This window comes from Peromyscus californicus, unplaced genomic scaffold, assembly GCF_007827085.1.
Source record: "Peromyscus californicus insignis strain IS unplaced genomic scaffold, ASM782708v3 Scaffold_12__1_contigs__length_115047231, whole genome shotgun sequence".
In the NCBI taxonomy this organism is placed as follows: domain Eukaryota; kingdom Metazoa; phylum Chordata; class Mammalia; order Rodentia; family Cricetidae; genus Peromyscus; species Peromyscus californicus.
The window spans coordinates 47,594,326-47,605,705 of NW_026294413.1; the positions used below are offsets into that span (position 1 = coordinate 47,594,326).

Sequence of the window (11,380 nt, forward strand, 5' to 3'; positions counted from 1 at the left end):
CTGTCAAATCTACCAGCTAAAAATGTCACCGAGTAACCTGAGCACGTGTGCACCTGCCTCGCGAAGCCCATTATGTCCATTCCTTCAGGATTGGCAGCGTAGAATGTCTGTTCCCAAGAGCTTTCCAAAAGTTACAGTAAAAGCGAGGCTCGGGATCCAGATTACACTCTGGATTTTAGGACTAAGAATAACTATTCCCTTTAATACTTCAGTTCCTGGTTTAGTGTTAGAACGAGACCTTACTTTCCCCCTGTGGCCGTGTGGATCTGCCATTAGAATGAATCTGTCTTCCCCGTTGCTGAGCTGCTGGTCCTGCCTAAGCTGAACAAACTGCCAGCTCGGTGTTCTAACCACTGCTGTTCAGACGCTCTGAAACTGGTCAGTTTTGCAGCAACATTCACTTCAGAGAGGTCGTTGCTTTCCCACAGGAGGAAGAAAAGAAAAGGCTTCACATTGCTTATGACTATTTATTAGATGCAAATATTCAAATATTCAGACAAAGTCACCAGAAGTAGTCTGTCTTCCTGTGGAGAAGGGGAAAGACAGATGCATCGCATGGCTATATTCAAAGAGAAAAGAGTCAAACTTTGGAAAACCTCTTTATTCCAATTTAACATTTCCTTTACACACAGAATAAAGCAATCGCTTCAGACTTACTTAGCATCTGCTATAAAAGAAATTAAGTTTACCAAAACATCACACACGAATGGGTACAATAAAGCAAACAGTCTTACCGGCCCTCCTCCTTTGCGAATGGTAGAAGTCCAATGATCAGCTGCCAGATATTATTTTCCACACTGTAAAATATTGTTCCATAACAAAACTTGCTGGGAAGGTTGGGGTAATGTCTCTGACACCAAGGCACCCCAAGATTCATCTTGGATTTTCAAAATCTGAATTACACTGGCACATTTTGTTTCCAATCTGAAATCTACACTGCCCTAGCTTTCTACGAGCGTGTCTATGGAGGCATTTAGGAAATGTGTATCTGTGCAGACAATGCAACAGGAGCAGAGAGTCTATGCTGGAGTTTTCCACGGGGCAGAAAATGGTCACAGCACTTCAAATTATCACAGCCTGGGGTGTAGGAAAGCAATCACTATTTCATTCACAGACAGCTGACCTGCCTCATGTTCTCGCTGGCCGAATGGTTAGCCTCCTGTCTCTGTGAACCCCTTAGTTCTCCATCGTATAAATCCCTCTCTCAGTGAGAACATGAGTGGCTTGTAGCAGCAATGGTCCACATAACATAGTGTCCTCTTAACCCCAGCATGGGGGTCACACCACATTGAAGAATAACGCATGAGAGACCCAGGCGATTTCGCCACTGGCAGTTTCTTTACATCATTGAGGAGTGATTGATAACTTTGGCTCTTCATGAATTGAACCAGCATGCCTAAGATGTCAAGCCACACATTGCCATGAGCTGTTCAGTTCTAACTCAAAGACTAAACAATTCTGTGTTAAGAGAACACTGTGACACCATTTCATGGCTGGAAGAACTGCAATTTGACCAGAAACTTCATCCACATCTGGGTTCTAGCTAGAGGCAGATATTTTGCATGCGGCCCACAAAACAATAAAAAAAAAAAAATAACATCCAAGATTCATCACAGCCCCAGAGCTTCCCGACTAGATTAGCACCGGTGACGATGAAGAGCCAACGGGTCACATTTAAGAATTCTGCTAACTCAGCAGCAGGACTCTTCCAAACCATCATGGGTGGCCGAATGATGACTATGCCAAAGCCAGCACTCTGGAGTGGCCCTGCAGAACAGAGAGGAGAGATGGAAAGTTTAATTAAAGGAACTCCTCGGGAGCTAGAAGATCACCCTTGTTGTTTAATTAAACGACAGACATCTCAGAGAACTGAACATCTCAATGATACATCTTATTTTTCAGGTACCCTTTATCTGAATTTTGGACTCTTCTCCACCAAGTCCCCAGCCAGCCAGATAGTATGTATCTTCTCACCCTAGGAAAGCTACCTGGTGTTCCACAGACCCTTCACTACTCCCTTCCCAGACTCTCAAGGGTGATAGGTGCATGACATTTTCAGAATACTTCTTTCTCTGACCCATTGGAAATGGAATCAAGAGCTAAGCTTTTAGACGTCCTTTGGTCTAAAGGTACATGCCTGTACCTTGCCTGGATACTTCTGGAGATGCAGAAAGACAATGGTGTGTAGGCAAAGCCTCAGTTTCGGTGTTATCTGTGTGACTGTGCGAGCATCTGGAATGCTGGGCTGCCCTCTGATTAGCAGAGCCCTGAGGATTCTTCCCACCTTCTAGGAACTAAACTGCAGCTCTGCTGTCTGGTGAGGGCATCCTACCACCTTAGCTCTTCACCCTTGTTCGTGGGGAGATTGGGGACAATCCTAGGCCAGTGTAGGAGAGGAAGGCGTCACGGAGCCGATTATCTGCTTCCCGCCCCCGCCCCACCACAGTCTCTCCCCTCTGGGTTGAAATATACTCTACAGGCCCAGCCCAGAGTTTGCTTTCTCTTGCTGTGATAAACACTCTGACAAAAAGCAACTTGGGGAAGGGAGGGTTTACTCATCTTAGGGGTTACGGCCCATCATCCGGGGAAACCAAGGCAAGAACCAAAGGAAGGAAGTGAAGCAGAGACCATAGAGCAATGTGCTAACTGGTTTGTTCAGCCTGCTTTATTTCAGCACCCAGGACCACCTGCCCACAGGTGGTGCCACCCACAGTGAGCTAGGCCTTCCTACATCGACCATTAATCAAGAAAATGCCTCCACAGGCTTGCTTGCCTACAGGCCTTCTGAAGGAAGCAATTACTCAGCTGTGGTTCCCTCTCCCTAGGTGACTCTAGTTTGTGTCAAACTGACCAAAATACTGAAGCCAAGTGTTCTGCTCTAGATGGTTCTGTGTCCTACCCTGGAATCCCTTCCCTTTAGCCCATCCTCACAGAATGAGGTATGAATGAAGGTAACCTGCGAGCTACTAAGCCTCCGCTACCCCAACTAACATTTAGACCATAAACTAAATTTGGTCTGCCTCAATATTTCTGTACTTTAAATATTGAAATAAAACCTTTGAAAAGATGGGAAGATGAAACTCTGTAATGCACTCAAGGTGAAGTTCAAATGTGTGACCTGGAAGCAAAATCATTCACTCAAGTCATATCCGGTGACACTCTATCACGGTCAGTCAGACTCATAAAGGATTGAGGTGTTCTTGGCTGAGATATGGACCCACCACAGCATCCATCAACCAATCAACAAACAGCCAATGAAAGTGTGATGTGCATACACAGCAGAACGCTACTCAGATTTAAAAAGAAAGGAGTCTACCATTTGCAGGAACATGGATCAATCTGGAAGACATCGTGTGAAGTGAAATACGCCAGGCACTGGGAGAAAAGCCCTATGTTTATTTCACTTTACATGATCTCATGTGCATGTAGAGTCTAATGAAGTTGACTTTATGGAAGTAGAGGCTAGACAATGGTCACCAAAGCCCAGAGTAGTAGTGGGTGGGGGAGGGAAGGAAGAGAGAGTGCATATAAAGTCACAGACCGGAGGAATCAGCAACAATGCACTCCCTAATAAATAACGGAGAGGGAATTTCAAATGTCTCACCATAAAAATATGGAAGGTGAGTGGCAGAGGAATGCTGCTTAGCTTCACTTAAACAATCCCATTGTAAACATATATCGAACATGACATGCCCGACGAGTGTACCGGTATGACTTGTCAATCAGAATGGTGATAATGGCTGGGAGGATGGCTCAGTAGGAAGCACACTTGTTCACAAGCATAAGATAGACTCCCCCAGCACCCACATTAGAAAGAAAAATAAGTGGACATGGTTGTGTTTACTGGCAACCCCAGCAATGAGGGAAGATCACTAGTGAGTTTCTTTGGTTTAACAAAAGAGTCTTTCTCAAGGGATTATGGCAGAGTCATAGAGGAAGACATTCTATGTCTTTCTCAGGCCTTTACATGTTCACATGCAGGTCCATGCACTCACACTCACATGCAACACACACACACCTGCCACCATACCACCACCACACTATACATACACAAATTGTTTTTATATTAATTCTATTTTATGACGGGAAAGTTTAGCACAGCTGAGAAAGATCAGAATAATGGCATTTGCATGAGAGGAAACACATGTCAGAACACATGTCAACCATATGTTTTCAAAAGTGAGATTCTATTTTTCGTGTGTGTGTGTGTGTGTGTGTGTGTGTGTGTGTGTGTGTGTGTGTGTGCAGGTGCCCATGCCTCTGTGTGTGTGTGTGTGTGTGTGTGTGTGTGTGTGTGTGTGTGTGTTCAGGTACCCATGCCCGTGTGTGTATGTGTGTGTGTGTGTGTGTGTGTGTGTGTGTGTGCAGGTGCCCATGCCCGTGTGTGTGTGTGTGTGTGTGTGTGTGTGTGTGTGTGTGTGCAGGTGCCCATGCCTCTGTGTCTGTGTGTCTGTGTGTGTGTGTGTGTGTGTGTGTGTGTGTGTGTGTGTGTGTGTGCAGGTGCCCATGCCCGTGTCTGTGTGTGTGTGTGTGTGTGGAGTCTAGAGGGAAGGTTTAAATATCATTCTTGAGAGCCATCGACCTTGTTTTTTGGAGACAAGGTTTCTCATTGGCTTAAGACTTGTAGATTAGGCTAGGTTGACTAGCTAGTGATCCCCAAAGATCTGCAGTCCCTGCCTCTCCAGTGTTGGGGATATAAGTGTGCACCACCGTGCCCTGATTTTTACATGGGTGCTGAGGAAACAGTCCTCATGCTTGCAAGGAAAATGCTTCACCAACTAAGCTATTTCCCAGACCCGCTCTATATTTAAGCAACTTAAACAGACATTTAAGTTTGGAATATTGTGGACTCAGAACACAGGTCTTTAGTTCTTTGTCACAAACTCTTTTTATTTGACGATTTGGGAAAGTTTAGCATGGCTGGGAAGGAGCGGGATCTCGCATGAGCCACACACAGAGACAGGGAAAAAACAGAGGTGCACATTGAGCTACAGACAAAAGGAAGGGTGGGAAATAAAGAGCCTACATGCCCCTAGGAAAGCTGCTTTTATAAGAGCAACAGACTTCGTGCCTACTGGTGAGGGAGCTAGAGGCAGGGAGTCAGTAGCATGCGGCCCCAAGATAGAGCCCTGGGGGAAGGAGAAATATGTGGGAAGGAAGACAGTATGTGGGAAAGAGTATCAGCATGGAGATGCTTTCTTTTTTCCTCATTGTATAGTTTTGGCTTCTTTGTCAAAAATCAGGTGTTCATAGGCGTGTGGATTAATGTCAGGATCTTCAATTCGATTCCATTGGTCCACATGTCGGTTTTTATGCCAATACCAAACTGTTTTTATTACTATAGCTCTATAATAGAACTTGAAGTCAGGATGGTGATGCCTCCAGAAGTTGCTTTATTGTAAAGGATTGTTTTAAATATTCTAGGTTTTCTGTTTTTCCATATGAAGTTGAGTATTATTCTTTCAAGGTCTGGGAAGAATTGTGTTGGGATTTTGATGGGGATTGCATTGAATCTGTAGATTGCTTTTGATAAGATTGCAATTTTTGTTATGTTGGTTCTATCTATCCATGAGCATGGGAGATCTTTCCATTTCCTGAATCATCTTCATTTATTTTCTTCAAGGACTTAAAGTTCTTGTCATACAGGTCTTTCACTTGTTTGGTTAGAGTTACCCTAAGGTATTTTATATTATTTGTGGCTTTTATGAAGAGTGATGTTTCTCTGATTTCTTTCTTGGCCCGTTTATTATTTGTGTATATGAGGGCTACTGATTTTTTTAAATTAATCTTGAATCCTGCCACATTACTGAAGGTGTTTATCAGCTGTAGAAGTTCCCTGTTAGAATTTTTGCAGTCACTTATGTAGACTATCATATCATTTGCAAATAGCGAAAGTTTGACTTTTTCCTTTTCCAATTTGTATCCCCTTGGTCTCCTTTTGTTGTCTTATTGCTCTAGCTAGATCTTTGAGTACTACATTGAATAGATATGAGGAGAGTGGACAGCTTGTCTTGTTCCTGATTTTAGTAGGATCACTTTGAGTTTCTTTCCATTTAATTTGATGTTGACTGTGGGGAGGGGATGGGGGATGAGAACATGAGGGAACGGGGTGGTTCAGTTGAGGGAAGGACAGAGTGGGAGAGCAATGAAAGAGGTATCTTGATAGAGGGAGACATTATGAGGTAAGGGAGGAATCTGGTGTTAGGAAATTCCCAGGAATCCACAAGGACTACCCCAGATTAGACTACTAGCAATCGTGGTGAGGGTTCTTGAACTGGCCTACCCTGGTAATCAGATTGATAAATACCCTAACTGTCATCATAGAGCCTTCATCCAGTAATAGATGGAAGCAGATGCAGAGATCCACAACCAAGCACCAGGCCGAGCTCCAGGAGTCCAACTGAAGAGAGGGAAGAGGGATTCTATGAGCAAGGGAGGTCAAAATCATGATGGGAAAGTCTACAGAGACAACTAAACCAAGCTCAAAGGAACTCACGAACTTTAGACCAACAGCTGTGGAGCCTGCATGGGACCAGACTAGACACTCTGCATACGGGAGACAGTTGTGTAGCTGGGTCTGTTTGAGGGGCCCCTGGCAGTAGAATCAGGACTATCCCTGGTGCACGAGCTGGCTTTCTGGAGCCCATTCCCTATGGTTGGATACTTTGCTCACCCTTGATGCAACGGAGAGGGGCTTGGTCCTGCCTCAATTGAAGGTACTAGGCTTAGTTGTCCCCCCATAGAGAACCTACCCTGTTGGAGGAGGGGATGAGAGGTGGGTCTGGGGGAGGGGAGTGAAGTAATGGGGGGAGTAGGAGGAGGGATAAGAGGGGAATCTGTGGTTGGTATGTAAAATGAATTAAAATTTTTTTTAAAAAATTTACACCAAAAAAAAAAAAAAAGAAGAATATCAGCATGGGGGACCCCTGAAGAAGTCAGACTCAGGATATCCATCTGGGGGCCTGACAAAAGTGATGCTAAAAAGGGCCTAAATAAGACTCAAAGTAGCTGAAGATGAATTTTTATCCCACATTTTGTTCTAGGATAGGCCCTATAATTGTCAACAGAGTCTTAGATTGATGGTGTTGGGATCCATGCAAGAGACTGATTGAACTTGGGTCAAGTCCCACCATGAATTTTGTTTTTCTCGTTTGAGACAAAATCTTGCTATGTAGTCCAGGCTTATCCCAAACTCTCAATCCTCCAGCCTCACCCCCCCCCCCCCCCCCGGCCAACCAGGTATTGAGATTACAGATACATGCCACCATGCCTGGCTTCTACCCTGATTTTTAACCTCATTACTGTTAAGCACGTTGTAATCTACTTTCTCTTGTGGACATCTGAGGCCTTCCACAGTTTTCCTATGAAGTTGGAGGCAGTATGCATCTTAATTTTAGGCAGGAATTTTTTTTTTCTTTTCAAGATAGGGTTTCTTCGTATAGTCCTGGCTGTCTTGGAACTAGCTCTATAGACCAGGTTGGCCTCGAACTCACAGAGATCCACCTGCCTCTTCTTCCCAAGTGCTAGGGTTAAAGGCATGCATCACTACCACCCGGCTTAAGCAGGATAACTTTTAAAAAGTGATATCACAATAGCTAAACAACTTAACCAAGAGCACAAAGGCTGAGTTTCTTTCCATTTAATTTGATGTTGGCTGTGGGGAGGGGATGGGGGATGAGAACATGAGGGAACAGGATGGTTGAGCTGGGGGAGGGACAGAGTGGGAGAGCAATGAAAGAGATATCTTGATAGAGGGAGACATTATGAGGTAAGGGAGGAATCTTAGTATACTAAGACACAGATATCAAGTCCTTAGGTCCAGGACCCTGCATGGCTAAACCATGGTGTCGAGTGTATGCCAGAAGGTCTAGCATTCTTTTCTCCATTACAGTTTATGTTGTAACTGAAATGTTCTGAACTAAAATCTATCTTATCATTCAAATTTACTTTCTCAGTATTTCACTAAACATCCGTACAATCTCCTGTCTCTCTGGCTGTCACTTCTTGGCCAGCTTTGCCGAGTCCTCCCTCCTTCAGCCTCCAAGTGTTGGCCCTTCAGAGCACTGACTCTGGAGTTGGGGGGATGAACATCCATGGCTTTACACATCAGCTGTCCACACTTCCTTTCCCAGCCTTCTTTCCTTTCCTAACTCTGGCCACACCTCCCGCTGTGTATTCAGCAGCCCTCCGTGGATGGCACGAAGGCCCTGCAGATACAATATGTTCTAACAGGTACTCTTCATTCCACACCGTCTCTGTCTCTATTCCCAAATCCACGCCTTCCTGCTATTTGCCTTCTCTGTAAGTGACCCCACCGTTCACTCACTTGGTGTCACTCTGAAAGTCTTTCTTGAATGTTCTTTTTCCTCTCGTCCTGTCCTCAAATGGTCATCTTTAACTTCAGAAGGCATTCGTCACTGTGACCATTTTTACCACTTCCACCTCTCCAGCCTGATTCCTGGCCTATTTAAGGTCTCAGAATGTCATATGTAGCCTAAAACATCTTTTCTTCACACTGTAGCCAGCCACCCAACACAGCCTGTTATCTCCCTCCCCGAAAGCTTCCAGTGGCTTCCAAACCCCATGACATCCAACCGCAGCTCTGCCTGCGGTCTGCCCACCTCCACCTGCCAGGCCCAGCTACTGGACTCCTGTTTTATTCCCAACTTCTTGCTTTCTTCTCACACATTAGTTATAATCTATTCTGTATCAGGAAGATTCATGGATCCTCTCCCAAGAAGATTAGTTTGTGTGTGCATGTGTGTGTGTGTGTGTGTGTGTGTGTGTGTGTGTGTGTGTGTGTGTGTGGTGTGAGTGTATATGTGTGTTTACACGTGTGTGGGCAATGTGTGTGTGTATGTCTGTGTGTGTTTCATGCATACATGTGTGCATGTGTGTGGAGGCCATAGGTTAAGGTTTGGTGTCTTCCTCAGTTATTTGTATCTCTCTGAACCCAGAGTTTTCCATTCCGCTAATCTCTATGGCCAGCTTGCTCCAGTGATCTTCTGTCTCTTTCAGGCTGGCCACCATAGCCAGCTGTCATTTACGTGTGTGCACTAGGGATCCGAACTCCCGCTTCTCATGCTAGTGCAGGTAGTGTTTTACCAGCTGAGTCATCTCAGATTTTAAATTTAAAGTAAAAATGCACGTCATTACAAACGATACGGTTCTAATGAAATAGTGATGAGAATACTAGAAAGCGCGTCTGTGTTACGGTGGCACATGTGCTTTTTCAGTAAGTTAAATAACAGGATCACACAGCAGCCCCCATCACTCCCATCGTGTGACGTCCTGACGTGCACAGGTGACATCTCCAGAAATCAGCCACCAACGTCCGAGGGTACAGAAGTGTCCTGTTTTGTTTGTCAGGAGGTTCCCAGATGCTGCTGCTATGGCTGCGGTTTGTCCACAGCCATTTCTGGAGGAAATGCTAAGTTTCAGGTAGTGTGAATAGAGACAGGGTTTCTTCCCAGTCTCTCGCCTGGAGGACTCCTCCCTCTCTGCCTTGCTCACACACCTTGCAGAAATGCCTGTCAAAGCTTGCTTTCCCAGGAAGTCCCGCCCCTACAACTTACCCGGTTCCTGCCGTACTCAGTTTGTTCAGTTTCGCTCCTTCATCTTGCTTAGTCAGCTTCACTGCTGCTGTGGTAAACACTGTGACGGAAACAACTTAGAAGAGGAAAGGGTTTACTGCACTTCCAGGTTCCAGTCCATCACGAAGGGAAGCCAGGGCAGGAAGCAAAGCAGAGTGTAGACAGTGGTTCTCAATCTTCCTAATGCTTCACCCTTTAATGCAGTTCTTCATGTTGTGGTGACCCCCAGCCATTCAATTATTTTCACTGCTACTTCATAACTGTAATTTTGCTACCGTTATGAACTGCAATGTAAATACCTTATATGCAGGATATCTGGTATGTGACCCACTCGCAAAGGGGTCGGGACCCACAGGTTGAGAGACACTGCTGTACATTGATCACAGGCTTGCTTTCCCTGGCTTGCTCAGCCACCTTTCTGAAACAGCCCAGGCTCACCTGCCCAAGGATGGTATCTCACAGTGGGATGGGCCTTCCCACAACCAACTTTAAACAAGACCTCTTCATGTGTCCACAGGCCCATCTGATGGAGACAATTCCTCGGTTGGGAGTCCCTCTTCCCAGGTATGTATCAAGTTAACAAAATTGACATTAAACTGTACTTTCAAATCACATTGTCTATTTATTTACCTATTTCATGATTTCCTAAAGGTAAGCCCCAGTGGCTGCCCTCTTCTCCAGGCTACCTGCTCCAGCCTCTACAGTGAACGCCTGACGCCAGAATTGCAGAACAGACAGATGATGGCGAAAAGGATGTCCCAGACCAGACTTTCGGATACATGAGGATGTCTCTTTTGGGAAACGATGCTTTCAAATAGAACTTGTTTCCATGGGTTTTCTTTTCTCCCTCCAAAATAGGACTTCTAATGGGAAAATGTTACATGCTAGAGTGTGTGCCTGAATGCCAACCCAAAGGATTAAATGTGAGAGTTTCAGAAAACTGTCTGACCTTTATTACAATGAGTAGTTGCTTTGTTTGATTACATCACATTAAAGTATAGCAAATCACTTGTCAAAAAAAAAAAAGCCTCTTGTCTGCTCCTTTGAGACACCATCCCCTTGAGTAGCACAGGCTCACTTCAAACACAGGACCCTTCTGCCTTCACATGCCAGCTAAGACTGCCGCTGTTCTTTTCAGTGTACTCTGACTATTTTAAATGTGACCAACCTGAGAAAAGGGACTGTCAATGAATTAGCATACGTCACTCAAAAGCAAGTAATGGAAACTAACACAATGGATTATAACATTATGCAGATGCAAATATATCCTTTATTATAAGATTTGGCTGACTGTGCAGAAGCTGTTTGCAGAGCATTGTGGGGTTTCATGGTGATGCCATGAATTAGTTATTGGAAATAAGGGTCTTGAAGTCAGGAAAATAGAGCTGCCTTCAGGGGTGAATGGATGGATGGCTTTCATACACACGTGATGCTGGAGCATGGGTAGTGGTCAGATTTCTCAGCTAGAAGGTGTTGAACTAGAGAAGGAGCTAAAGACATCTTCCAAGGAGCCCATAGACGAGACCTCGGGGTGAGCTGCTCAAATATGTCCTTGAGTATAAATTGGCTTGCATCATGAAGAGGAGGAGGAGGGAATATATGTGCTATGAATTTTATAAAAAGAGACTTAATACAAAATTAGGCAACAATGGCAGAAAAGCATTCATCATTTCTATTCATAAATTATCTTGCAAAACAAATGTAAATGTTTGTAAAATACTGAGCTTGATAAAGAAAACCAGAGAGAAAATACTGGGGCAAACCTCAAGTGAATACAGGAATAACTC

General features: G+C 44.6%; 1 protein-coding gene across 1 annotated transcript in view; it reads left to right on the plus strand.

The window, feature by feature from the left end:
* Nucleotides 1-10,620, plus strand: part of LOC128107869 (translation initiation factor IF-2-like) — an 82,246-nt gene extending 71,626 nt beyond the window's left edge. Inside the window, exons 3-4 of the mRNA XM_052734222.1 lie at nt 10,111-10,157; nt 10,245-10,620. Of these exons, the coding sequence (XP_052590182.1) occupies nt 10,111-10,157; nt 10,245-10,376 (179 nt within the window). The 3' untranslated portion in view covers nt 10,377-10,620. The remainder of the gene's footprint in view (nt 1-10,110; nt 10,158-10,244) is intronic.
* The last annotated feature ends 760 nt before the right edge of the window (nt 10,621-11,380 follow it).